The sequence below is a fragment of the Aspergillus clavatus genome, genomic scaffold (assembly GCF_000002715.2).
Source record: "Aspergillus clavatus NRRL 1 1099423829800 genomic scaffold, whole genome shotgun sequence".
NCBI classification, from domain to species: domain Eukaryota; kingdom Fungi; phylum Ascomycota; class Eurotiomycetes; order Eurotiales; family Aspergillaceae; genus Aspergillus; species Aspergillus clavatus.
In genome coordinates, this window is record NW_001517099.1 from 752,998 (window position 1) to 779,475 (window position 26,478).

A 26,478-nucleotide genomic window follows, 5' to 3' on the forward strand; every position below is an offset into this window, starting at 1 on the left:
GCGGCCATTATACTCCATAGCAAGAGAGCGTCACAAAGTTTCGATAGCTTTGCGAAGTACTTCCAGGCTGAGGTCAGAGACACTGTCGGTGCTGCTAACAGCGTCACCAGTCGACTCGCGGAGAGCCCAGGCGACATCACTCCACCATCCCAAGCCGATGAAGCCGCCACCCTTCCGGCGTTCGAGACTCTCCTTGAGGCGACTGGTGTGCTCCCATTGCTTCGCAGCAACCTCGGCTCTCTCAATGATCTTATTGGGGATACCGCACATGGAGGCGCAGTGCATGCCGAAACTACCCTCCGCGACGCCATCTTCCAACTTATAGAGGAAAGTGATGCGTCTCTCCTGGTCATCAACGTGGATTCTCATACGTTTAGGTGTGATTTCAGGATGACCCTCAAATTCGGCAGCAAGGGAATGGTAGTGAGTTGCGAAGAAGCCCATCGCACCAATGTGGGAGGAAATGTGGTGCAATACTGCCTGGGCGACAGCGACGCCGTCATAAGAGCTGGTACCACGGCCCAGCTCATCCAGAATGACAAGAGATCTAGGCGTAGCTTCAGATAAGATTTTCTTCGTCTCGGAAAGTTCCACGAAGAACGTAGATTGGGCTGCAAAAATGTTGTCATTCGCTCCCAGCCGTGACATGATACGATCCACGGGCGTCAACCGGGCTGATTTACAAGGCAGATAACAGCCAATTTGAGCCATAATGACTGCGACGCAGGACTAAGTAAACGGTAGAAGTTAGTGAGTTTTCTACAAATATCACAAGAACAGAAGTACAAACCATTCGAAGAACTGTGGATTTACCAGCAGCGTTGGCTCCAGTCAAAAGGTTGATATTGGGACGCTCGCCTCCCAGACGGACATCGTTGGGGATGAAATCTTCTACAGATGAGAGAAGACATGGATGCCGAAGCTCCTCGAACTCAAGAACACTCCGGCCATCCTCAACGAAGACTGGACGACAGCTTGGGTGGCCGAGAGAAGACGAAGCTTTCGCCAAACTGATCAGGCAGTCTAATTGTGAGACAATCCGGACAGCTGCAAGCCACGTTGTGTAATGCTCGTCAAATCGTGCGTAGAATCGACCAGCGACTTCCTTGACGATGTGACTGTGCGTCTCCTGCGTCTCCTGCAATTTCCGAATAAGAGATCTCAACTCCGGGAAGTAATAGCGCTTCACCTGTTTCGTTGCAGACATCTGGTCCCAGTTCTTAGGAACATTCTTCACTTTGACAGGCACCTCCAGTTGGTAGATTTCCTTGCCATTGTCGCGATAACAAATGGCTGTTGAGCCCAATTCGCGGCGAACTCTCTTGAGGAGATTATCCAGATCCCGATGCAACTGTTCAATCGACTCTTGAGAGTTGTCAAAATCCTCCTCAACACCCAGTTTGGGAACCAAGATGCCATTCTCTTTGGCCTTGTTGCGGTCAAATGCCGTTTTCCAGTACTCTAGCAAAGAGCCTAAGTCGGGCATCGCATTGATTAGTTGGCCAATCACACCTTCTCCGGATGAGCCAGTGTCCTTGAGTAGGCTAATCGTGTATTCGATCTGCTCAAACCCTTCCAGCACACGAACAAAATCCTGAGCTTTACAATTGGCTGCATGGATACGAGAGATGAGCCGTTCGAGGTCTGGCATCTTGGTCAGTTGCGAGGAAAACTGATCCCTTATGCTCGAGTCAGCGTTGAGAGCGTCGACTGCATCTAGTCTTGCGTTGATCTTCTTCGCGTCCATCAAAGGATGGCAGACCCACTGCTTGAACATGCGTTTGCCAAAGGGGGTGATACAGCGATTCAAAAGCTGGAACAGCGTTCCCTCAGAGCCACCGTCAAACGAGTTTGCGAAGATTTCCATGTTTATCAGTGTCTGTCCATCTAGGACCAAGTTCGAAGTCTTCCTGATAGGATCGTACCATGAGAAGTTGCCGATCGTGATCAGATCGCGGTCAAGCTTCAGCATTCTTAGATATTGCACCAAAGCTCCAAATGCAGACATGGCTAACTCCTTCGCCCGGGCCTCTCGGAGGGTCTCGGGCCATGCTTGCAAATTATCGTCATCCTGAGAGACGAAATAGTCGCTGGCATCAAGCTCCTTTACCGTAATGTCAGCCTCCCAGAATTCCTTCCCAGGCTTCAAGTGGTTCCATATCGTAGTAGGACCGGTATTGTTTTTCAGAATGCGCAGAGCTTTTGTTGAGATCGTTGACTTCTCCAAAAGGAGTTCTTGCGGTCGAGTCTGAGCAACAAAAGTTTCAAACTTGGTCATGTCGGCATCATCGCCAAACTCTGACAGAGAGAATTGGCCGGTGGCTGTATCGACGAACGCAATTCCAAAAGCAGGATGATCTTCTATTATCGCCTCTTTGATCGCAACACAGTAAGTAGACATATCATCCTGGAGCATTGAGCCCTCGACCAACGTGCCAGCCGTAAGGACGCAGGACAACTCTCTCTTGATGATTTTGTCTTCTTTTCCGCCAGCCTTCTTCCCATCTCTTTCACGCATTTCTTTGCCGAGTGCGGACTCGGACTGATCCACACGTGCAATCTTGAACCCCTTGGCTACGAATTGGTTTGCCCAATGATCCAAGCTCATCTCAGGGACGCCGACCATCCGCATGTTCACCCGATCCGTAAGTTTGAGATCAAACAGTTGATGACCGATAGTAGCATCGTTCTCATACAGTTCGTAAAACTTGCCCTTCTTGAAGAATACAACAGTGTCCCAAAACTTCTGCTTGATCTCCCAGTATTGCTTTTCAAAGGGAGAGAATTTGGACCACGCCAAGGGAGGTATATAGATAGTACGAGGATCATAGTCGGGATGGTTCGGTGGGTGCCCATCCATATCCCGGATGTTTGCAAGCCAAGGGTAGCGGTCTTCTGGTTCCTTGAGATGTGCTTTCTGCTTGGCTGGCGTAGCCGAACTTTTTGAGGGTGCTTGTATAGTGCGATGTTGGCGAGGTTCTTGATTCTCAGGGTCATATGTCCACTTCACAGCAGTGCCTCCGACAGCGTCTGGAATATCGAGATCGAGGTCTTCTCCTGGAGATGGTGGGACAGGGATAGAAGATTTGCGAGTCGGCGCTTTGGATGGTCTTTTGCGCTTCTTTGATGGCTGTACTTCCTCATCTGATTCGTCTGCAACGATAAAATCATCAAACTCTGGACGTTGGTTAATATTTAGCAGCAGGAAGGTTATGGGAGGAAGTGGCAGCACAAACCATCATCTGAATATCCGACCTCACCAGCTTGCTCAAACTCATCTTCAGGCTCTGGGGAGGTCTTTCTCTTTTTTGAAGCACGACTATTCCGCCGATTCGGGGCGAAGATCACATCATCGTCGTCTTCACCCTCGGACTCAGACTCAGCATAGCTGACCTGTTTCTTAGCCTGTACAAAAGCAATTAGAACGACTTTCCCAAATGTCAGGTATGACGGAATAAAAAACCCGGCTGGACAAGCTTACCCGACGCGACGGAGAAGCAGTCTTCTGTGCTAGGTCGTCTTTGGTGCTTCCCTATAGGCAGACAAGACCAGTCAGCAACTAATCCTTCCATCGTAGCGAGTCGCAACTCCTCATCAATTCGTACCAAAACCTTCTCATCCTCTTCATCAGGAACAACAAGATCACTGCTTGGGACAGGCGTCAAGTTTTGCGTAAATTTGGGAACGGCCTTCCTCTCTCGCTTCGATGTGCCTTTGCCAGAAGTCGCCTCGCGCTGCTCCGAGACTCTCTGCGCCGGAGACGAGGCAGGCTCAGCATTCCGAGCAGTAGATGGAGTTGACGGGGACGACTTTTGAAAGAACCCGAGAATAGACTTCTGATTTTTCATATTCTGCGTGCTCGAGGTGGATTGTTTCAGCGCTGCGGAGGGAGGTGTCGCGGCCGTGGGAGAGGATGCGGCACCAGCTCCTCTAGCCATTCTGACGGGATGACGATCTGTTTCGTTGGTGGTTATGGCAATTGAAATATGAGCATCAATGCATCTCAGAAAGGATACAAAACAATTTGATAAAGCAAAAGTGTACAGATAGGTTGATGGTGATGGAAAGTCCCCAAGGACAGAAAAGTGGAGAGTTCGCCCGATAAGGATTAAGGGCGTCACGCAGCGCGTCGACGCGTTTAGTGGTTCTTCCGGGGATCGCTCATCATGCTTGGCTCCATCCCCGATATCTCTCCCAGTAGTACTCTGTAGTCAAGCTAGAACTCCGCCATTCGAGCATCCATCATTCCACAGTTCCGCAGGAATACCATTCTCAATATCCGTACCTGATTGATGCTCGCCCGGAAAATGTCAGACTGCTTAGAGATACTGATATGCATGGAAATATGTCTACAAGATAAGTCTGACTTTAAGGTCTCCAGTCCATCCAAAAGAATGTGAGGTCTGATTGATTGGCACGATCTAGGACTCAAAACAACCGTTGAAGGTACTATGATTGACAGGATTTGAGCAACTGATCAGACAGCGTTCCGTACACAAGCACCAACAACCCTTCCCTGTTTTCCGTAGCTCACGCTTTCACAGAAAAGTATGTCAAAAGCAACCCAATCCAGAGCATGTCCGGCTCGATTCGGCGACACTGCTAGCTCAATATCTAGTAGCAAGCCCAGGCCTGAGCGATCTTGGCTCCGCCGTTGCAGTGGATGGTGCGCTTCTCGAACTTGCAGTTGCTGTTGTAGTTGCCGTTGCGGAAGAGAGTCAACCCATTTCCGCCACAGCCCTCCAAGCGGTAAGGCCCGTTGCCGCCGTCAACCGAAAAGTCTCTTCCGCAGGGGTTGGAGTCGCTGTTGACAATGGTGCTGAAACCACTGCATATATCGGGGGTTCCGTTGGTCCTGAAGCCAGACACTTGGTCAGTGTGTTTCCAACCAATGCCATGGTGTACCAGCATGAACATACCATGCCACTTGGGCCTTGCTGCCATCATAGTTGGTGCGCAGACCAACGTAAACAGTAGCGTTGACGGAGGTGGCCGCGATGAGAGCGGCGATGCTGAGGGTAGAGAACTGCATTTTGTTCGATTGAAGGACTGATTGTTCTGATTGAGGTTCGGTGATGCTGTTGGTGGTTGATTCTGCTGTGGGAAGGGAGCTGCTTATATATCTTTTCGCAGTCCAGCACCACAGCACAATGCTCCCGCCTCATCGCCGGAGCTTCACCTCGATTCATTGCATCCAAAAATCATGTTGGTGTCCCTTCGCACCCTGCCCTCCACTTGATCGTCCCCATGTCACTTTCCGCGTCTTACCAGACCTTCCTCTACGGGAAATGCATCTATTCGATGATGGTAAATGCCTGTCATTGGGCGACTCTGCTACTTGATGGTAGACTGAGGGAGCTGGATGCTGGAGAACGAGTACACCGAATGTCTCTCCCGAGTGGCGAGGTTGTATGGGGTTCTCCTCCGTGTAGAGACATGGGAATCAGCAACGAGGAGATCAGTAATCCCCTCGCATGCCGAGGGATTGCAGTGGCCAGTAAAGAATAGATATTCCAGACATCACCTTGTCAAAAGAGCTCGAAGGGACAGTGTCAACCATCGCCAATCAATTCGTCAACTTGCCTAGACCCAACTGAGATACGCTGTGGCACCTGCAGCAGCCAACAGTCAACCCTGCAGCGATGCCAAAGTCAGCAAATGCCCTCGACTAATCCAACTGCAAGACGATGATAATGATACTGTGATAGTGATACACTACGAAAACGCCCCTGACATGCAGATCAATCCTATTTTCGGAGCTTATAAGGCCAAGACCCCGGAAGACGATCACCCAACGTTAAGCATATACCTTTATTTATGTATGATTATTGATTAGTAGGGCATCCACTCTCCAGGGGTCTTCAATACATGACCATCCTCCAGATAGCCTCAAGACGTGGCCCTCCGGTGTAACTTCAATATTTACATTCGCAGACCGCACCTTCGACTATCTGGTCCTACCGCCATACGTCTTACGTGATATCCTGCAATTCAGGGTCGGGATCTCCTCGGCATTCAGCTGAAGAGCTCCAATCCAGAGCTGGATAAAGAAAATACCATCAATAGCATCACATGAAGAGTCCGGCTATGATGATTCGAAGTGCATTATTGCATAGATGGAGCTAACTGTCCTTGGGCTTTCCTAGTCGGATACTACCATGGTCTTACTTGCATAATGGTGGCGCTACAAGACTGAAACAACGGGCTTTGAATCAGAGATATATATCACAGGTATATTTACAGGTCTATCTAATAATACAGGATTTTGAGTGGATTCAAGCCGACTTTTCGTTAGCTTTCTTTTGGGCGTCCGATTCCGATTCAGCTTCCGACCTCTCCGGTTCCCAGCCAGGCGCGGTGAGCCCACGCTCCTTGAACTCCTCGTCACTGATGATCTTGACAATCCGGAACTTCCACTTGCCAAGCTTGAGAAGCAAAAGCTCCCCGTCAATGATATACTGCTCCGTCTTTTCGGGGAGCCATGTCTCAATAGGCGTGAATGCCAGGTCGTCAGACATGGGCCCACTGTCACCAGGGCGGCTTCCCACATAAGCTCCCTTATTGGCAACGATCCGGTGCCCTTCGCTCTTCGACGCGACCAATCCCGCATGCCAGAGGATCTTGTGGAATGGCTGGTTGAAGACAAGGGAGCGAGGTAGAGTAACATGAGGGCTTCCCATGTTGGCGAAGTTGGTCTGGGGGGCGTACTTATTTCCAGACTGGGGATTGACGAAGCCTGCGGTTGGAGAATTTGCATGGCTGCTGGGCGGGCTGGATACTTTGGGAAGTGGAGTAGGCTCGGCCGTGGATGTACGTGATCGGAAGAGCTGACGATGTTGCGTGGCTACTGCATCCGCCTCTTTCTTTCCGTGAACCAGCCACAAAAATTCATGGGCCAGGGTATGCTGAGCAACTCGCTTCGAGGGGTCCTGGATCTGCTCTGCCATAATCTCGGCGATTTTAGGAAGAGGCAGGAAGGTGAACATCTTCAGGTAGCTTTCCACAACATCATCTGGAGTCCGAACGAAGAACTATTCCAATGTTAGTAGTGATCCCGGAATCACAACGCAGGGATCCAGTAGACCATACCTGGTACAGCTCGAATGTAGAAGTCATGTCCTTGTCAAGCCAAACAGCGTTTCCAGCAGACTTGCCAAATTTCTCGCCATTCGGCGCGGTTAAGAGTGGCGTGGTGAAGCCGATGGGTTTATCCAAATCATCTTCCAAAGGATTCTGATCCTCCTCAATCGGGGTGTTCTTGCTAATCATCTTGACGGCTTCCATTCCAAAGAGAATATTCCCGTATTGGTCAGAGCCTCCAACTTGCACCTGGACACCTTTCCTGAACAGAACCCACCAGTCCCATGCCTGCATCAGAGGGTAGGAGAACTCGGCGAAGGACATGCCATCACCTTTGGCCAGCCGATTCTTGACACTATGTATGTCGGTCACGTTAGACTTCCACCCAAGTTCGAGGAGCGGACAACGGCATATGCACTCACGTTTCTCTACCCAGCATTGGACCCAGTCGCACATGGTTGCCTAGGTCCCGAAGGACATCTATAAAGGCTGTACCATTCCACCATATGCTGTTGTTTGCCAAGGCGCGCTTCCAGAATCTCTCTTTCTTGTATCCGTGCTCGACGCCGTACAGTTCCGCACTGACGCCTAGCTTCTTCAGTTGCATATGCATATTCGCCATGTTCGCCTTTCGGACCGAAGCATTCATCTGTTCCCTTCCTTTCAATCTGCCAGTTGGGTCGCCGACTTTCGAAGTAGCTCCACCAATCTATGCTCTGTTAGCTGCAACAATTCATGCCAGAATTCGAAGTTACGCCGCGAGAAAGGTACTGACCAAGTAGGTGACGGGCAACCCCCATACATAGCCCCACGCCAGAATTATAAATGGCAGCATATGACCAACATGTAATGAGGGAGCGGTGGGATCTATTCCCACATATATTCCAGCTCTCTTCTCAGTGAAAATCCGCTCCAGGAGATCACGCTCACTACACTCTCAAGACGAGCTTGCGATCAGCCAGGTTCTCTGGTTTGCAAATGGGATTAGAAGCATGGATTATGCGCCCACTCACCCGACAACATCATGAATCAGTCCTCTCTCTTCCAGGTGTCGGATGAAGCTCTTTCGCTTTCCAGCCTTGATCTGCCGCGCCCATTGGTGCCATTGCTCCTTCCCTTCCTTCATCTTCTGTATGTGCTTCTGTGTTATACATCTTCTCTGCTCCAAGACATGGGGCGATGTCGCTCCGGTTGCTCGAGAGCTGATCAAGATTGTCCGCGCATTCTCCGAAGTCCGCACATAGCTGCGCGCACCATGTACTGTCTGTCGGACTGAGGGAAGAATAGTCGGGGTGCGCAGGCGCCCGGCACAAGGCAAAGTCCGTAGATGTGGCTTCATCGAAGGGACCGGACAGCGACAATCAATCACTGCGAACCGAAATAGTTTGGTTGGGATTGGTTGTATGATCTGAGCTCGGGACAGAAGAATTTCCTTCTATCTCCGACGATAAGAGGATGGTCAACGCTAGCATCTCCCCAACGGAAAATCATTGATGCGGAGATATTTCCAATTCGTTGTTTTGCTACAGAGTGGTCGAGAGTGTACAATTCGACACCGACGAAGATCCAGACTTGCTGTTAGCGGACAATGAATGATGGCTAAGTAGGAGGCCATTCGGATTGCGTTGCACCTAGATCGAGATGTAAACCTTGCGAAGATACGATACAAGTCTACCCGGGAAAGGTGTTTAGATGAACCACTACAAAGAAATGCAATCCAACATATATGCAACAGAGTTAATGATCTATGTAATATTATGGTGTATTGATGCGTACAGATTCCTATCATCAGTATACAACAGAGCCCTTTACGGGACTATTGCACATTTCTAGGATCCTATGGCACGATTTCACCAGCTCCGTCAGGAGAAACACCACCAAGTTGTATATTGGATCAGAGATGCCTTCATCGCGTCCGTCAAGTAACAAGGAGGTGTGCCGAACGCATATTTCATCCTCCCTCCATCTCGAATCTAGCAGCCCTTAAGCCCCGAGGGGAGAGCCCGCCAGGCTCAAAGAGGAGAGATGAAATCAAATATAACACACTAGGCTTTCATCATCTGGAAAATATGTTAGCAGCAAATCCTGAAGGAATATGCGTGGAAGTTCCCACTTACGGTTATAAAACTTGGAAGGATGAAGAAAAAAAAGAAGCAAGACAAGCCTTGCGGATCTCAAAGATTTTGTTTTTGTAGTGGGTTATATTGCACTAGTCCTAATTGGACGGGCGGGAGGATTCTGCCACCTCTTCGGGATATCTTCAAGTATGCGGAGATCAGTTGCAGTGTCAGTCCACCGCGGACTTCAACGAGAGATCAATTGGCGGTTACTGCTCTTTCCTCCCCGACGGGCGCGTTTCTTGCAGCTGTACATAGTGATTCAGACCCAACGCAGAATGTTTCTTAGCAACGCGGGACGTTATACTCGTCTCCGCGCAAGCTACATCGAAATCTCCAATTACCTCCGCAGCCGGTCAACGGGATTGCGGACTGATTTACAAAAACCTTCTTTGGCCAGGAGCTTTCACCAAAGACAATGCCTTCTGGAACAGCAGACGAGTAAGCCAGAGACCCCAGCGTTCCTGGAACAATACAAGAAGGCCGGTATGTATACCTTTGCTAGGCGAGGGCTTCTATGCTCTCTGTTCTCGTCGTCCGCTCTCTATTGAGTCTGAATACTAACGAATCATATATAATAGTTGAGTTTCCTTCGGCAACGAATGATTTCGAGACCTTCATTGCCAATGCGTCCGCTGGCCAGGAGGTTGTCCTTCATGGATATCTTGGCACTCGCTCGGACCTTTCCAAGAAGCTATCCTTCGTGCGCCTGACAGATCCCACCATGAAGCATACAATTCAATTAGTCTCGTTTTCCAAGAATAGCCCTCTAGAAAAGCTGAAGTCTATCAATGTGAACAGTCCAGTTGCGGTGCGGGGCATAGTCCAGCCCAAGAAGTCAAAGGGATCTGACGTCGAACAATTGGACTCGTGGGAAATCCAGGTCACTGAAATTGACCCACTGAATGAGTTTCCAAAAGAGATTATCATGACTCAGGATACTACATTTGCCCCCGAGCACAGATATCTACAATTGCGCTCCGATAGTGAACTTCGGGATGCGCTGCGATTTCGTGCTCAAGTTCGCAATATTTGCAAGGAAGAACTTGAAGAATGTCGGCCTCCTTTTGTCGAAATTGAAACGCCACTCCTCTTCAAGTCTACACCTGAAGGCGCTCGCGAGTTTCTAGTGCCGACTCGAAGGCGCGGCCTAGCCTACGCTCTGCCGCAAAGCCCCCAGCAGTACAAGCAGATTCTCATGGCCAGTGGAATACCAAGATACTACCAGTTTGCACGCTGTTTCCGCGATGAAGACCTGCGGGCAGATAGACAACCTGAATTTACACAGGTGTGTACCCAATCTCTGCACTTATTTTCTCCTGTCCCCCTTCCCTATTCGAAATTGTCCTTCCGGCTAACACTAGCTCATTTAGCTTGATATGGAAATGTCATTTTCTACCGGAGAGAACGTCATGAGGACCGTTGAAGGGATCATTCGCAGACTCTGGTCCTCCCTAATGAAAGATACAGCGCCATCTGGTCCGTTCCGGAGAATGCCATATCAGGAAGCCATGAGCCGGTATGGTTCCGACAAGCCTGACACGAGGTTCGGAATGGAGATATCACGGATTGACTATCTTCTGCCCGTTGATCTTGTCAACAAGATTACCCCTTTGGTTGATCCAATCATAGAAGCTTTCAAATTTGAAGGCAACGACAATGATCCAATTGCGGCTTCAGAATTCATTGGCCAATTCCTCGACTCCCCAGCTGGTGCCCCATTCAACAACAATCCCGAAGGTGGCCCCGGAATTTTCATTTACGATGCGAAGAAACCCCTCTCCGGCTTACAGCCGTTCGGTTTTGAAGCTGCGGAACATATTGAGGAACTTCTTGATCCTGATCACGGTGATTTGATCGTGATTCAAGCCCGTGAGAGGGCACCCTTCGCTGGCGGCTCCACCCCAATCGGCGACCTTCGCCGTGCCCTTCACACCGCCGCGGTTACTTCTGGCTTTAAGCCTGCGCCCACCGGATATGATTTTATGTGGGTTGTGGACTTCCCGCTCTTCTCGCCCTCGAGCGATTCAGAACCTGGCCAGGGTGGTGCTGCAGGCATTTCATCCACGCACCATCCTTTCACCGCACCGAAGACTGCCGCAGACGTTGACCTACTCCTGACCGATCCAACCAAAGCCGTGGCCGACCATTATGATCTCGTGGTCAATGGAGTCGAGCTAGGTGGTGGAAGTCGGCGTATCCACGACGCCGCCGTGCAGGAGTTCATCCTTCGAGATATCCTCCAGATGCGGCCCGAAAGGCTTGCTGACTTTTCGCACTTACTGGATGCGCTACGGGCTGGATGTCCCCCACACGCTGGACTGGCGCTTGGGTTCGACAGGCTTGTCGCAGTGATGCTGGGCAAGGAGTCTGTGCGGGATGTCATTGCCTTTCCCAAAACTGGTAAGGGTGGTGAGGATGCTATGGTCAAGGCACCTAGTATGATGACGGAGGAAGCGTTGGAGACATACCATCTTCACTTGAGGGATGAATGATTAGATGGACATGGGACGAAAGGGACTCATTTAGGAACCGCTGATGATAGCTGTCTGCTCAACTTGTACATTAGTATAGACATGATACCCAGTATCTTCCCATGCCGAATCCTCTGTATAACAGGAATCGCCTTGATATAGAATAGTTATGATTCAACTCTCGGTTCAAGATTAATAGTTCGATTTCAATTTCGACATGGCAGAAGGTCCATCCGAGTTTGATCGAAATCGACTTATCCGATTTTATATTTATTCTACATGTTGAAGGCAACTCACGTAGGCATAAATCAATGAAGCTGTTATACAATAACGCCAGCCACCTAAACAAAAATAAGTATAAATAACGGATGCTTGAAGTACAGCAGGGTGTCCTGCGATTCGCTCAAGGAGCCGAGCTGAAGCCCAATCCACCCCAATCGTCATGAGCTTCTCGGTTTCTGAAGCTCTGAGCTGCTTTTCGTTTCCACTTCCTCATCTTCGTCTTCATAGTACAAAAACTCGCCCTCATCTTCTTCCGGCTGGCCGAAGATGTTGTTCCAGACACCGTCCCAGAGACCCTTCTTGGTAACCAGACCGCCAACAAGGAGGATCGGAAGCTGCCAGATACTAGCCCAGAAGAGACTTCGAGCACTACCGTTGGCACCCTGATGTTGCCAGAATCGGTAGGCCTCCTTCACCAGCCAGCCATTGGCGACGGTGCTGCCGACCAGGAAACCATGACCGACCACGCCTACCCACCACAGCCCGATGGAGATCGGGAACATCATGATTGAGTATCGCAGCGCGACACGCGCGTTTGCGGCGGGATTGGTCCATGCGAGCATCCTGTACCCGGCGGCTTTGTATTCTTCACGGATAGTATAGGACAAGGCATTGAAATGGGGGAACTGCCACGCGAAGAGAATACCACCCAACAGCCATCCACCAATGCTGTCCTTGCTGAAGAGCATATCTTGCCAGCTATCGTGACCTGTGGTCGCTGTTTGACCTGCCGCAGCGGTCCAACCCATTAAGGGAGGAATGCCTCCTACGACGGCACCGACCCAAGTGTTGATGACCGATATCCGCTTCAGCGGTGTATATACAAAGGCATACAGACAGATGTTACTCGCTGACAGAGCGGTAGTCGTTGGGTTCGTTCCGATGTATAGCAGAGTGAGACCGAGAACAGCCGTCGCAATCGCAAAGAAAATAGCCCCCCGGGTCGAGACGAGTCCGCGGACCAGCGGTCGGTTCTTGGTTCGCGACATCTGTGCGTCGTATTTGGGTTCCAGCAGCATATTTATAGTATTGGCGCTGCACGACGACAAGAACGTCCCCGCGGTCAAGTAGAGAAAGGTCAATGTCGAGGTTGAGAGGGTTGGGAGAGGGGTCATTGAAGGATCGAGAGTAAGGAGAGAGGAGATAGGATACATCCCATATGCGGATGTGGTCGTCAATACAATCAGGAACGAGAGACGCGGTTTCGTGAGAGCAAGAAACGCGGCCAGCTTGCGACGGAGGGAGGTTGCGGGAAGTGCGGAGGAGAGAGAGGACAATTGTGACGAGGCATCCGGGGGAATGACGCTTTCTGTGTCATCATTTTTGGCCAGTTCTTCCTTTAACCGTTTCCTCCGACGATGCGGTAATTCTTCTGTTGTAGATTCGGACAAGACGGGCCCTGAGGAGCCCGCACTCTCTGTTGGTGTAGTTTTGAGGCTCGGTTGGGCGGAGGGATGGGCGTCAGACAAGGATGCCAAAAGGCCATTTTTCGCAGACAAGCTATCCGTTGTGCGGTTGGCAGAGAAATATGCCTTCTGAGCAGTCAAGGAAGGTGATTCACGATCAGCAATCCCAGTCGGCGGCCGGGAGGAAGAGAGAAAGCTGCGGGCTGCGGCGGGTCGCTGGGGGTGAGAGACGCGCAGGAAACATTTCGAGCACAGACGAGCGGAATCTCGAGTCGACCCAGGCCTCAGTAGTGAGGACCGGAGAAGAATCATGACGGAATCAACATGGACGGAGACAATTGCTCCAGGGTGTGACTATCCCAGTGAGACTAATGTGAGATTCAAATCGTTCCGCTCGAGAACTCGCTGATTGTTTGGGGCCGAAATTCTTCGGCGGGCCGCAGAGACCAGAAGCGCAGCAATGACCGCCAATACAATACAATGCCACGCAAAAATAAAGATCGGGATAAGCATCCTCAATCATAGTTTTTGGTTATCGGCAAAGGATCCCTGTATCTCTGTCTCTCATCATGGATACTTTACAGAAGGCCGTTATTCACCCTCTTCAGCCCATCCTCCGTCCCATTTCGTCGGCCCTCCCGCAGCCTGTCCACGATGCTATCATCTCCCTAGTCGGATCTTCATGCCACAGTGCCCTCCTCCTCGACCTTGATGTGACCAAGGATCCTTCGTGCACCTCCCTTGCTATTTCCAAGGCGTTGGGAATTGCGATTGTGGGCGCTAGTGCCATCGTCAAAGTTCCCCAAATTCTGAAGCTCATCCGTTCGCGATCATCTGTCGGCGTGTCCTTCGTCTCATATGCCCTTGAAACGGCCAGTCTATTGATCACTCTCTCTTATGGAGTGCGCAACCAGTTCCCTTTCAGCACATACGGCGAGTCGGCTTTGATTGCGGTGCAGGATGTTGTTGTCGGTGTTTTGGTTCTGAGCTTTGCGGATCGTCCTACGGCAGCAGCAGCTTTCATCGCGGTGGTTGCTGCCAGTGTGTACGCCCTGCTCTTCGACCAGACCCTGGTGGATGCGCAGACGATGTCGTACTTGCAGGCTGGCGCTGGTGCTTTGAGCATTGCAAGCAAGGCCCCCCAAATCTATACCATCTGGAGCGAGGGAGGAACCGGACAGCTGAGTGCCTTTGCGGTATGGATTCCTTTCCTTTTCTGATCACATGTTTGACACACCACTGACTTTGACCATGCACAGGTCTTCAACTACCTTGTCGGCTCCCTTTCTCGGATCTTCACCACGCTGCAGGAAGTTGATGACAAGCTTATTCTGTACGGATTCATTGCTGGATTCGTCCTCAACGTTGTTTTGGCGGCGCAGATGCTCTACTACTGGAAGAGCCCTGCGCAACCCGAGAAGCAGGCCCCTCGGGTGTCCAGGCCAGTGGAAAAGATCCCAGCCGTGGAGAGCTCCGGAATTTCGCCCAGGCCCTCTGCAAAGTCGCCCACCACACGCAGACGGGGTTAGATTGGATGGTAGTCTGACTCTTTCGATCAAAACACTTCAATTAAAATACAATCTTTTAATGCCACGGAAGCCATGTTGTTGCCATTCTTCAACCTATTATCGCTGCTGCGGAAGCGTTCCCGTAGTCATAAATCGTAGAACATCGTCCAAAGGAACCACTGGACCCGCCCCCTTCTGCACCTGCTGCGACGACGCCGGCGTAGGAACCGCAGTATCAAACCCCAACCCAGCTCCTGCATCCGACCTGCGCCGCACGCCAACAACCTCCATCTCCTCATCCTCGCCCTCCCCTTCCTCCTCCTCCTCATCATCCTCATCCTCATCCTCATCCCTCTCATCATCCTCCAACTGCCTCCGCAACCCCGTCACCACATTCTGAATCCCCATCTCCCTCTCCTCCAGCGTATAATCACCACCCCAGTTCCTCCTCCGCGCCTCCTGGTTCGCCTCGACAGGCGCCCAGTCCCACAACTCCGCCAGTTCCGTCTCGCTGAGCGCGTCTTTGTCTTCGAGCGCGGAGGCGCCCGCGCGGCGCCCGCGCGCGACCCAGTCCTCGATGCGGGGGTCAAGCTTTGTGCGCAGGAGCTGCTCGAGGGTGGAGGCTTGCGTGCGCCCGGGGTATTCGGGGCCTGGGTAGGCGACGAGGGCGGAGAGGAGGTCGCAGTTGTCAGAGAGGTGTTCGGAGACGCTGAGGAGGTTGTTTGAGATGATGCTTGCTTGGGATTGGAGCGAGGACCTGTTGCGATTGGGTCGGGTTAGGTTAGGTTTGGCTTTCGAGCGTAGGAGTTATGATTGATGTGTTTTTCCGGCTGGTTTGGAGGGTGAGACGTACCATGAGGGCAGCGGGTCGCTTTGGTTTAAGCTGCCGATGAGGGAGCCCAGGGAGCGGGTGAGCTGGACGAGACGCTGGCGCGATTGTTCGAGGACTTTGATTTGATCTTGACTAGGAGACGCCATTTTAGGTGGTTAATTCTCGTGAAGAATGACTTTTCTATGCTGCTGGCGCCGCGAGGGTGGAGGTTTGGTGGTGATTGGTTGTTGAAGAAGAAGATCGGAATGGAAGTTCCATGAGGCTGTTTGGAAGCTTCATGTGGAGAGATCGGGATGCTCAACCCCACAAACTTCAAGGGTGCAATACTACAGCTACGACAACTGATAAGGACAGAATCATCCATAATGTCAATTAATCTCAACAATCACGACTAATTGTCCCTTGAGCCTCCTGCTCTGAATTCCTACCGTCGTCTGAAGCCTTCCATTCCTTCAATTTCTGCATGCACTCTGCAGTCTGCGCTCTTGCCCTCTGTGGGATACGACACCATGGCTATTAATATCGCCATCACAACCACAACAGCACCCACGACAGTCTTCCTGAGCATGTCCGTCCTCCATGATTGGCCTTTTCGTATCTCTCGTCCATGGTTCTGAATCCATAATCGTTCCATTCTTAGAAACACCAGAGAAGCCATTGCTGCTGATCCTGGGCATTGACCCGATCCTGTGGTTATTTTTAGATAGACGCCCATACTCATACCGATCCTTCAGCCAAGGGAGGGGGGCTGGTTCGCTGATTGCGACCTTATTTTTAGCCAGAAGGCAATGGTATAAATAGGCGATGGATTCTGACAAGTTTTTTTAAGATTGTTCTTTGAGAATTCATGTGGATTGGTTTTCGTGCTCGTCAACTAATGCAGATATATGGACAACTGGTCAGCCCACCTGGACTATCAACACAAACAACACCACGATATGATATGCTGGAACATTCGAACAAGTTTGGAAGAAGGAGTGAAAGCAAACAATATAAAGGAGGGGTATATCAACATCATGGAACATCGTGGACGACTATTATGCATGGGGATGGCCGACTCATCATCGACAACTGTGCTAGAGGGTCTTCGCCAATATAACTTCACCAAGCACAGGGCCTCTTCTGGAACCGGACGGGAAGTACTCATAGCACCGATACCCTCTCGACATGACTGGATAAATCGGAAGGGGCTCACCGGCAGACAAGAACGACGAGGACGACGACGACAACTCTTATATACGAGGTCATAGCTCACTGTTTCTGTGGTGGCGAACCAGTGCGATCCGGGAAGTATGTATGAGTTTCGTATGCCTTCTCGTGCTCTGGAGAATGCGTCGCCGCCGGAACTGTCACGGGGGCTTGCGTGACCTCCGCATAATTGGACTTTGAGAATCCCACCTCCTGACTACGGCCGTCTGTATCAATAAAGTTGAAGCCGGTCCCTTGACCTGGAGGATGAATCGCTGCATTGTACACGCCGTTTTGAGGAGAGTACTCGCCCCATGTCCCGGGAGCTGGAGTGCTTATGGTGGTATCATTCCATCGTGCATGAAGATGGCTCGATCGATGATTCTGGCGCGCCTTCTTGCGGCGCCAGCGAATGCAGAAGAAGCAGCCTATTGCCAGCACGCACAGGAGTATCACGAATCCCAGGATCGGGAGTGCAATGACCAGAGCCAGATGACTGCTTCCTGAATTGGCAGCCGCTGAGGGCGAGATGAGATCGACAGTCGATTGCGGCAGCATGGTCTCGTTAAAGATTCGGCTTGGGCTGATGGGAAACGCCCTATCAGAAGGCGTTCGGAAATGGCAGTTGTATCGAGCGGCTTCCAAAACTGCAAAAGATCACGACTTTGTCAGTGAATGCCGAGCAATGGTGAAGCACAAGACAGGGAGCTAAACGCACAGTTGGAGAGATAGACCTGCGAATCGGTCCCATTGCCGGTCAAATTATAGCAGAACTCGCATTGGCTGATCAAATTGTCGGCAAACGACGATGCACTGCACCAGGTATCGAAGTTGACACCGCTGGGATCTACCAAGTCAAACTCAAGCGCTGAGTCTAATGGCTGACACGAAACCACACAGGGAGAAGAATTATTAGTGACCTGCTCAGGATATCCGTACACGCAGCTGCTGAAGGCATATCGGAGGTTGTCTGCCGGCTCTCGTCAGTATTTGGCCTGCCTCCTCAACACCAGGACGTCAAGTATACATACAAAGTCCCCAATTCAAGTCCGTCTGTCCGGAATGTGGATCGCTATAGCTGCTTTGCAATTGACACTCCAGGCATTCCTGAAAATCGTACCCTTTGGTGGTGTCGCGATATTGCTGGTCGAGACAAACAATCTCGGACCCTGTGGTGTTGGATGATGATTTGTTGCAGACGCTGGCACACGGTGAACCTGGCGCCGTCCTCAGTCCAACAACCACAGGAGCAAGGTGACTGAAGAGCAGGACAGCCGCTGTTAGAAGCGACGTCGCTTTTGGCCTTGGACTCCCCCAACCGAGCATCTCGTTATTTGTGCCAGAACTAAGCCAAGTCCTAGATCCCACGATAACCAGTCTCTCGTTCTTTACAACGGCTCAAGAGGAAGCAAAAGCGATCACGTCGTGAGTTCAACAGCCAAGCATCGAATTGACAGCACAGAAATCGGAAAACAAAATGGCAGAGCAGTAAGTCCGTAAAACCAACCAGAAACCGTAATCAGCGAAGCGAAAGCGACAACAAGTAGATCACTATGCTTTGGGGTCACCTTCCGCTGTAGCTCGACATCTTGCTATTCCGTCCTACTCTTGGATTGATAAGGGCCCGACCAGGCGGAGGGACGCAAGCTGCACCACCACAAGTTGACCAGCATGATCGACCTTTGTTCCTTTTTTTTTTTTTTTCCCTCTCTTTTGACAGGGTTCAGGAATTTGGGAACCCCCTCGCAGCACAGAAGCTAGACAAGTACAATCAAGCATGCACCATGAGCAAATAGTGTTTCTCTGGGCGCTAAGCAACGCGCTCACAGAGGGCAAAGAGGCTGAGAGACTGGACCAGCTGGTTCCCCTCCACGAATGGTCGAGGCACTAACGGGACCGGGTGCTGGTGATGAGGCCAGCAGCCGCCCAGTGGCGTTGCTCCGTGGCCATTTGGAGGCCGCGATAGGGTTTCGGGGAGCAGAGAGAGTTGCCTGTGCTGTGTGACAAGCGTGATGAGGGATTGGAGATGTGACTGTGATGGGCCCTGCAGGTTGTTGCTCTTCGGCTCGCGTTGGTCCTGGCGTGACCGCGTGAGATGCCTGATTCGCGGATGACTAGCTAACCCCTCATTCAGTGTCTTAATTGTCATTAATGTTCGATGGATTCGAGTGACGATTTTCTCATGCTTCGTGCTGGGAATAGTGATTGGAGGGAAGATACATCAGGGAATTAGCTGCAGACGAGATAGACCAACACCGTGTGGATTGTCTGCCAACTTCCCATTGTTTACACCCGGAAATATAGTGCCGAAGATACTCCGTATTGCACGTAGACATACATCTCTCTGCTGTCCCTTAGCCGCCTACACCTAGAATCATCCCTGCAACGCAGCTTCATCATTATTAACGATGGCGTGATGAAAAAAGTAGTTTTTCCATGAACTAATCTTGTCAAGCTATGTTAAGGAATGATCAGGAAACCCGCCTGCCCCTAACTGATTCGTACAGGATGAACACTCGCCGACGACTATCTAAGTCTCCAGTCTGCGAGTCAAAGAGAAGAAAAAACAACAAAAAAAAAAAAAAAGAAAAGAAAAGAAAAAAGAGAAGAAGGTGCATGTTTCAGCAAATCAACAGTGAAGCCTCCCTGACAAATAGATAAGACGCCACAATGCAAGGTGTATATCCGACGTTTTCTCGCTGGTGGCACAAACGATACTAATTAATCATGATCATCAAGGTATTTGTCGTAAAAAAAAAAAAAAAAAAAAGGGAGAGAGAAGAAAAGGGAAAGAAGGCAAAACAGGTCATCCTCCAGCCGAAATTGCTACTGCCCCAGACCTTGGGATCGACGAGTAAAATCCAGATATGGAGATGAAGATTGAGCACAATGGCTACCCGTAGAGCTCATCATACGATGGTACCAGTTCTTGACCGCGAACTGATTCAGGTTCGCGGGGCTTTGAACGACGAGCGAGTTTCTTCTCATGGAAGGGAGAACATGACAGGTTCCGGGGGTCTTCGGAAGGCACTGATGGGACGGAAGACGTGAAGCTCGTATGCTTAGAGCTCGCTGTCCCCGAGATGGACGTTGTCAACTCGGTGATGGTGCTATGTTCGCTACAGCGACGCATTCGTGAGGTGACAGATAGTGGCGGCGACTTTGGTACTCGACTGAAGGGGTCGATATAGGTGTTACTCGTGGAACGTATCAGTCCTGGCTCAACACGCGATTCGGCAGAACCCTTGGGTGCCGGCATGACATCTTCATTGGCTTCGTCACTGGAATCAAGATCATCCCATGGGTGGGCAAAGCTTGGCTGCTCGCATGGCCCGCGACACTCTGTGACGATCTGTGTTGGTGACTTCTTCGATCGGTTTCGCACCTTCGCGTCGTAGTACCCTGTGGGGATTGTCATCGCAGAGTCTACGGAAGATTTGCGCTCTTCTGTATTCCCGTGGGATGGACTCGGCTCAGGTTGAGAAGACCTGCTCCGTCGATGATTGTTTTCCGGAGAGCTGTGCCTTCTGTGCGGTTGTGAGGACATCTCAGAGGCAGGCGGGATGTCAATCGCAGACTGCTGCTCCCACTGGCTCCACGAGCCTTCGTTGGGATACGTGATTGACACATCCCCCCACCTTGAATGGAGTTCAGAGGAGACCTTGCGCTTCCTTCGCAATTTTCTAACAAGTGCTGTCATGATTCCGAGGGGAGTTCTCATCGAATGTAGCCTAAGAGAGGGAACACTCCTGGACAAGAAACGAGAGACAAGAAATACCAAGCCTGGAGGACATCCAGGTCGTAGTACCTGATAACCGCGATGAAGGGAAAAAAAAACAAAAAAAAGCGAGAGAGGGAGAGAGATCGGCCACTCCTACCAAAACTTCCACAATCCAGTCAAAAGGATGTTAGGCAATCAGGTAGGGGGGATATAGGAGTGAGACTGAACGGCCAGCAGTCTGCATTGAATAAGGATATATCATCACACATCCATCGACACGACCAAAAGACAGTCCCATATCTTCCCGTGCGATGATCCGAGAAGGAGGATCTGCTGAAGAAGTCTGCTTCAATAGACGGCATTCCAGGCGGGAGTCATGCGAGACAAAGACGCATTACGGACCCGACAGTCTGGTTCACCCCCCCTTTCAGGTGAAGGTCAACAGAGCGCCACTTGGGAAATTTCCCAGGAAGATCTTCTTTGGGCATCGCGGCGGTTTTGGAGCGGGACGAAGAATGGCGAATGGTGACTGGCTTTTGGAACCCGAACAGAACACCCTCTGACAAGGGAGGACAGCAGGCTACAGTGCCTGGCGTCCAGGTAACTAGTGAAAAACGAGAGGGGTATACGGCCGGTGGATAACGGAGACTCCTTGAGACAATAATCTGAGAGAGGGAGAGAGAGAGAGAGAGAGAGAGACAGACCGAGACAAATTGCGGCGTAGTCACCTTACTTGCTGAAGCAGCCAAGCGATCATGGATGTTGGTCGACTAGGTTGCACATAACGACGCAGTGCAGATGTCCGTCTTCTTGGCGTGGCGCTTGCTCACCAACATCATGCTCGAAGAAGGATCAGGAAGTTTCAGATGAATCAATTAAGCCTTGAGCACTCCACGGATGGATGCCAGTACAGGGTGTACTGACTAGGTACTGACTAGATACTGACTGCTACGACGAAGAATAGCCAGCTACATTCGCTATCACGGTCGATTCTGTATCAACTATCTAGATAGATAACGGATCAAAGGGGCCAAATGGCGACATACGAAGGGAAAAAGTACAGCGTAGCGTAGATCTACATACTGATGGAGTGAAGATGCGTACACTGTACGTACGGAGTACGTGTTGATGTTGACCAGCAGCGACATACACCCATACCCACACCCACACCAGCTGGAGAACCATGTTATTGCTATGGACGTGTTCATGTCTTTTTGCCCCCATAATTGTCGAGTAAAAGAAAAACCAAGACCTAGTATCCTCAATGTGATAGCAATCTGTTATCGGAATGAACGACTGGTGATGGCAAGGATGATTAGAGAGGAAAGGAGGGGGGGCAAGACATGAAGCTCTTCCTTATGATCTATCCTCAGACAGGAAGGCCACACGAAAGGCTCTTCTGTCTCCCATAGGTGGGGTTTCCTTTTGCTTTTCCCACTAATGGAGTGTCTAAGGTTGATAGTGCATCAGCATCAGCAGTTCAGCATCTTCCGTCTTTCTCTTCTTCCTCCTTTTTTCGCTCCTCCACAGCACGAAGAAAAGTCAAGTTGGATATCTTCACAATGGAACCCTGGAACCAACACTCGGCGATTATTTGGACGTCGTATCGTTGGTTGAGACGCGAACAAGCACAAGGTTGATCGTCCCGCAGTCCGTCGATGGAGTCTGGCATCGCACCATCCACAGAGCTTAAATACGCGCCGTGATGGAGCCCGTCCTTGACGGGGTTAACATGATTAATTCGTGTGTTATTATTATGAAATATCATCGCGAGGTCTTGTGGTTGCCCCGTCTATCAGATTGACCCCATTCTCCTCCAAACAACAATCCATACGCATCGAGTTTCCCTGCATATCATTGCAAGCAAGACACCACGAATGATTGGAGGATTCGCTTCGGCCGGAAGGAAAGACAGCCCGGATCTTCGAATTTCCATCATCGGCGCGTTGCGTCTGTCTGAGCTCCACGGCTGCATTCAGACTAGGGAATACTACTGCGAGAGCCAAGGATGTGATTGACTTTTGACAAATCATTGGTATATAACGCCCATCCGCCTGGGATCGACAATCTGAATCTAGATGCGTGGACGGAGTTCGAAGTACCTGGCTCTCCACAACTCGAGTCGATGTAACATGGCATAACTGACAGCTAGATACCAGTCCTACCGGCATCCTCGGCTAAAAGCATAAAGCCATGATCGACTAGGTACCTACCTACTCCGTAGGCTCGCTGTATCTACGGAGTACAGCTTATCCGGAGATTTCCGGGCATGTCAAATCCTCAGCATCCATGGAGTGACCGACGTAGTTGATTGGAGGGAGGGAGGCTCTATCTGACTTCGGGCAGGTACAGCGAGATGGACACAGGCTTCTACTCGATAGAACAAAAGCACGGTATGCTTCTTCCATGCTACTCACACACGGCTTAAACTGTTTCTTAAGACATTGATCCCGTCAGGCGGTCGCGTAGTAAGGAAAGCGCACTCGTATGTTACCTAGAATTACTAACATCCAAGAATGCTTTTGTCCAAGATAGAGCAATATATATCACGGTACGCTCAACTCGACCAACTTTCGTCACTTGAGGCTTGGTAGCTCCAACCAACACACAGTCGAACTAGGACAAGATATTTAGATGAAGTAAACAGCAGATAGTATCAGACCACACAGATTGTCTTGTAGCCTAGGTCCAGGATACCCCATGGGTAAACCAATTATTTTCTAATGCTTGGAACCAAAAACTATCCTATACTGCCTAATACTTCAAGCGAGTGATACTACAAGCAACAAGAAATCTCCAGAAACGCTATTCCAAAGGCCATGCAAGCTCCAACAATGCTGTGAGCAAAATCTGCCGACATCCATCGGTCAATCGTTCAATTCAAGCATGCGCAAAGACCAAACAGTCATCCCAACCCAGATTTCACTCGCTCTTGAAGACTGCTTTGACGGCAGCATTGAACTCAATTGTCTTCGGTTGCAAATCGAGTACTAGACGGTCGTGCCCATCTCCACGGGACATCATTCGGGCTGCAGCCACGTACGCTCGATCATCAGGGCACTCTGGGTCTGCGATATCAAACGCTGTGACTTTGCGTCCAATGGCACTGGCATAATCATCTGCTTTACGGATTGCGTCCTCCATAGCCAACCTTCTGACCTTGGATCCCATAACACGCCGTGTCTCCTCCGCCAGTCGCCATTCCACACGCAAGATTTCGACACTTGGATCTATGCTGAACGAAGATAACATGTTGTTCAAGGCTTTGAAGTCCTTAAAGCACACCTCGAATTTCACCTGGGCGTGGTAGACTTGCTGGTTTGTACTCTGTTTGGCTTTCGCGAGACGCCGAGGGTCGCCGGCCATATCCCACCAGATTCGTATGGATCCGACACTGAACATTGTCACCGAGGCCGGCTCAATCTCAGAGCCATAGTTCTGCTCTCTGGAAAGATCTTTGAGGGTGCCCGTTATAAGGGTCGTGGTAATATTACTATTCTCCAGGACGGTTTCTTCTGATTCGGCCGAGTGTTTGATCAAGAAGGAGAGAACGGCTCGTTCAGGCTGATGATAAGCAGTGGAAGAGCCACTGACAGTGATGGTAACTGGAGTCATGATTGGTCTCCCGGATGGACTATCCGTCAGCGCGCTATGCATTGAAGAGAATGTCGGGATGGGTTAAGGATGGAAAGTTGTAAGAGAACACGAAACGAGAGGAAGTGTCTCGAATGGATACAGCTTGCCCTGAGATCTCGCGAACAGAAGAAAAGAGATAGTTTGAGCGCATCTAAGCACTTTTGGGTGGTCAAGAGCCGCTCTTTCTGTGTATCCGCCGCTGCTGGCTGAAACGGGAAGGAGCTGAAGCCTCTCGACATCATTCTCCATTCAACGCCCGTCTTCATTCTTTCCTTTCGACTCCTGACCATCTCCAAACACTGAGACACTGGCAGACACGAAACCAAGAGTCTTCTGTATCGAGCTGCAAATCAATCGTTGGAGTGCTCACAATCGACTTGCCGGGTCAATCACCGACTGGAGTCTTTTCCATGATCCTTCAGCTCTGATCGCAGCTATCTCAGGGCTGAACTCCTTCCCACACATTCGCCTATCAAACTCTTCAAGAGATATTCATCCTCTGAACCCTTTCTCAAGGATCCAAGCTTTCGCAACTTCTGCGACAGGCATGTAGCCCCCCAGTTCGGTCTCAAATGGAAAGGGTCTTGCATGTTTTGACCAGGTGAACTCAGGCGCCTCACCTTCAACATACCACGGATGGGTTCGAGAAAAGGGTGGATCAAACCGTTCGCTATCGGAGAATTGGACATAAAAGATCATTTCCAGAGGACAATGTTGTTGGAAGCGATGCAAGGAAGCAGCAAGTTGTTGATCCGCGTGAGGATACTTTCCCGATCTCGCAAATGGGTCTTCCCAGAGCTTGGTAACCAGATGAAAGCTGTCAAGGCGTAAGCCAAAATTGGGCCGGTCCACAGCTTCGATGAGCTGCAATGCATTCTCCCACGTCGAGAAGTGAACACTCCAGGACATGGGCTCGTAGACAATTGCAACAGTAGGTTGCTCCGAGGTACCCGAAATCCGCCAGCTGCTGCAACTCTGGGACAATCACATTCCAGTCTCCAATACAGTCGAGACTATACTGTGCAGGGACCTGCAGGTAAGTTGCCGAAAGGGTCCGAGCGACATCAATCCATTGTTGCGCAGGCGCAAGGCGTTTATCAAGATGGGAATTATGTCCCTCAAGGCTTTCAAAAAAAAAGCCAGAGACAGGATTTCCAGATTGTGGCTTCCGCAGAGATTGGCAACTTTCTTTGCTCCCTCTATCAGAGAGACCCGTGATTTCGCATACCTCTCGAGATCGGAATAGACGATTCCAATGCCAGTAAAGCCATGTCCAGCGGCGCACCGTATTTTCTCACCCAGGCAATGCGACTGGTGTTGACCTAAAGACAAAGTGCTGATTGCTATTCCACGGGGCATAATGGGAGTGAGGCAGCGTTGTCTTCATGGAGGGATGATCAAGCCGGCCAACTGTTCATCCAAATCAGCGACGTGGGGGCTATAATTAAATGAAATGCACAGAAATAGGGCACCGAGTCGGAAGTTGGGATCCAGCTCGTTAGCTTCAGACACTCAGTGATACGAGAAGCAAAGGTCAAACCTCAGTGGATAAAATTATTCATGGAATCGTTATCATCGTTACTGCTACCCTTCGATCATTGCCAGAAAAGACGCATACAAAAAAAATAGCTCCCAAACACCCTACTCCATCGCTAGCGACCCGAACGCCATTCCCATGGACAGGAAACACTATTCAAATATCATTCAACGCGACCGGCCATGAAAAGGTCATGATGGCCGATCGCTATCATTAATTGAGATCAGTGATCAGTCTCGAAAGTACCGGTTTCGGTCTTCGAGGGAGCCTTGGCTCCTGCTGGACTGGCGTGGATGGCGAACCCACGGGAGCCACATTGACTTCGAAAAGACTGTCGGATTGTATTGAATCCCTGGGCCATTCTGGCGATGATCCCCGAAACAATGGGCCTGGCTGTGGCGATAGCTGAGCTACCGACAAGTCATCGGCTCGTTGCACTGGTGGATTCAATTGGGAGGGGCCGACCCTAGAAGAGCTATCGACCGGCTGGAAGGTTGATTGCCTGGTCGCGCCGAATTTGACAGCGGGCGGGATATCAATATCTTTGTACCTGGACGGGTCATAGACCGGTAAGCTCAGGCTTTGATAGGCGGGTGGTTGGTCATGGCTCTCGGCAGTTGGACCACGATAGTTGGAGAGCGAGGAGGAGGGTCTCCCTGGCATCGTTGCAAGTTCGGCGTCGGTTTCTTTCAGCCCT

The 26,478-nt window shown here is 50.6% G+C and overlaps 11 protein-coding genes across 11 annotated transcripts, besides 4 other annotated features; 2 read left to right on the forward strand and 9 right to left on the reverse strand.

Moving 5' to 3' along the window:
• Window positions 1-30: 30 nt before the first annotated feature.
• Window positions 31-3,938, reverse strand: ACLA_047670 (mismatch repair ATPase MSH6; the record flags this gene model as incomplete). Its single annotated transcript, XM_001271723.1, has 5 exons — window positions 31-729; window positions 791-3,177; window positions 3,237-3,405; window positions 3,482-3,532; window positions 3,606-3,938. The coding sequence occupies 5 exons, from the start codon at window positions 3,936-3,938 to the stop codon at window positions 31-33; spliced, it is 3,639 nt and encodes a 1,212-aa protein (XP_001271724.1).
• A 676-nt stretch (window positions 3,939-4,614) lies between these two features.
• ACLA_047680 (uncharacterized protein) lies at window positions 4,615-5,032 on the reverse strand (the record flags this gene model as incomplete). The annotated part of the gene is made up of 2 exons (XM_001271724.1): window positions 4,615-4,855; window positions 4,920-5,032. 2 exons carry the CDS (start codon window positions 5,030-5,032, stop codon window positions 4,615-4,617), a joined length of 354 nt encoding a protein of 117 aa, XP_001271725.1.
• Window positions 5,033-6,275: 1,243 nt separating this feature from the next.
• ACLA_047690 (tyrosine--tRNA ligase MSY1) lies at window positions 6,276-8,419 on the reverse strand (the record flags this gene model as incomplete). The annotated part of the gene is made up of 5 exons (XM_001271725.1): window positions 6,276-7,031; window positions 7,090-7,435; window positions 7,503-7,789; window positions 7,856-8,009; window positions 8,094-8,419. The coding sequence occupies 5 exons, from the start codon at window positions 8,417-8,419 to the stop codon at window positions 6,276-6,278; spliced, it is 1,869 nt and encodes a 622-aa protein (XP_001271726.1).
• A 1,056-nt stretch (window positions 8,420-9,475) lies between these two features.
• ACLA_047700 (aspartate--tRNA ligase MSD1) lies at window positions 9,476-11,692 on the forward strand (the record flags this gene model as incomplete). The annotated part of the gene is made up of 3 exons (XM_001271726.1): window positions 9,476-9,683; window positions 9,779-10,485; window positions 10,571-11,692. 3 exons carry the CDS (start codon window positions 9,476-9,478, stop codon window positions 11,690-11,692), a joined length of 2,037 nt encoding a protein of 678 aa, XP_001271727.1.
• A 419-nt stretch (window positions 11,693-12,111) lies between these two features.
• Window positions 12,112-13,671, reverse strand: cox10 (protoheme IX farnesyltransferase; the record flags this gene model as incomplete). The annotated part of the gene is made up of 1 exon (XM_001271727.1): window positions 12,112-13,671. The coding sequence occupies one exon, from the start codon at window positions 13,669-13,671 to the stop codon at window positions 12,112-12,114; it is 1,560 nt and encodes a 519-aa protein (XP_001271728.1).
• Window positions 13,672-13,928: 257 nt separating this feature from the next.
• ACLA_047720 (putative monosaccharide-P-dolichol utilization protein) lies at window positions 13,929-14,888 on the forward strand (the record flags this gene model as incomplete). The annotated part of the gene is made up of 2 exons (XM_001271728.1): window positions 13,929-14,555; window positions 14,619-14,888. The coding sequence occupies 2 exons, from the start codon at window positions 13,929-13,931 to the stop codon at window positions 14,886-14,888; spliced, it is 897 nt and encodes a 298-aa protein (XP_001271729.1).
• A 96-nt stretch (window positions 14,889-14,984) lies between these two features.
• Window positions 14,985-15,845, reverse strand: med8 (RNA polymerase II mediator complex subunit MED8; the record flags this gene model as incomplete). The annotated part of the gene is made up of 2 exons (XM_001271729.1): window positions 14,985-15,624; window positions 15,721-15,845. The coding sequence occupies 2 exons, from the start codon at window positions 15,843-15,845 to the stop codon at window positions 14,985-14,987; spliced, it is 765 nt and encodes a 254-aa protein (XP_001271730.1).
• Window positions 15,846-16,950: 1,105 nt separating this feature from the next.
• On the reverse strand, window positions 16,951-18,213 carry ACLA_047740 (uncharacterized protein; the record flags this gene model as incomplete). Its single annotated transcript, XM_001271730.1, has 3 exons — window positions 16,951-17,534; window positions 17,606-17,857; window positions 17,919-18,213. The coding sequence occupies 3 exons, from the start codon at window positions 18,211-18,213 to the stop codon at window positions 16,951-16,953; spliced, it is 1,131 nt and encodes a 376-aa protein (XP_001271731.1).
• Window positions 18,214-19,637: 1,424 nt separating this feature from the next.
• Window positions 19,638-19,657: a microsatellite.
• A 123-nt stretch (window positions 19,658-19,780) lies between these two features.
• ACLA_047750 (uncharacterized protein) lies at window positions 19,781-20,305 on the reverse strand (the record flags this gene model as incomplete). The annotated part of the gene is made up of 1 exon (XM_001271731.1): window positions 19,781-20,305. One exon carries the CDS (start codon window positions 20,303-20,305, stop codon window positions 19,781-19,783), a length of 525 nt encoding a protein of 174 aa, XP_001271732.1.
• A 970-nt stretch (window positions 20,306-21,275) lies between these two features.
• Window positions 21,276-21,306: a microsatellite.
• Window positions 21,276-21,311: a microsatellite.
• A 213-nt stretch (window positions 21,312-21,524) lies between these two features.
• Window positions 21,525-21,554: a microsatellite.
• Window positions 21,555-23,530: 1,976 nt separating this feature from the next.
• ACLA_047760 (SIMPL domain-containing protein) lies at window positions 23,531-24,223 on the reverse strand (the record flags this gene model as incomplete). Its single annotated transcript, XM_001271732.1, has 1 exon — window positions 23,531-24,223. The coding sequence occupies one exon, from the start codon at window positions 24,221-24,223 to the stop codon at window positions 23,531-23,533; it is 693 nt and encodes a 230-aa protein (XP_001271733.1).
• A 513-nt stretch (window positions 24,224-24,736) lies between these two features.
• ACLA_047770 (uncharacterized protein) lies at window positions 24,737-25,153 on the reverse strand (the record flags this gene model as incomplete). Its single annotated transcript, XM_001271733.1, has 1 exon — window positions 24,737-25,153. One exon carries the CDS (start codon window positions 25,151-25,153, stop codon window positions 24,737-24,739), a length of 417 nt encoding a protein of 138 aa, XP_001271734.1.
• Window positions 25,154-26,478: the final 1,325 nt, after the last annotated feature.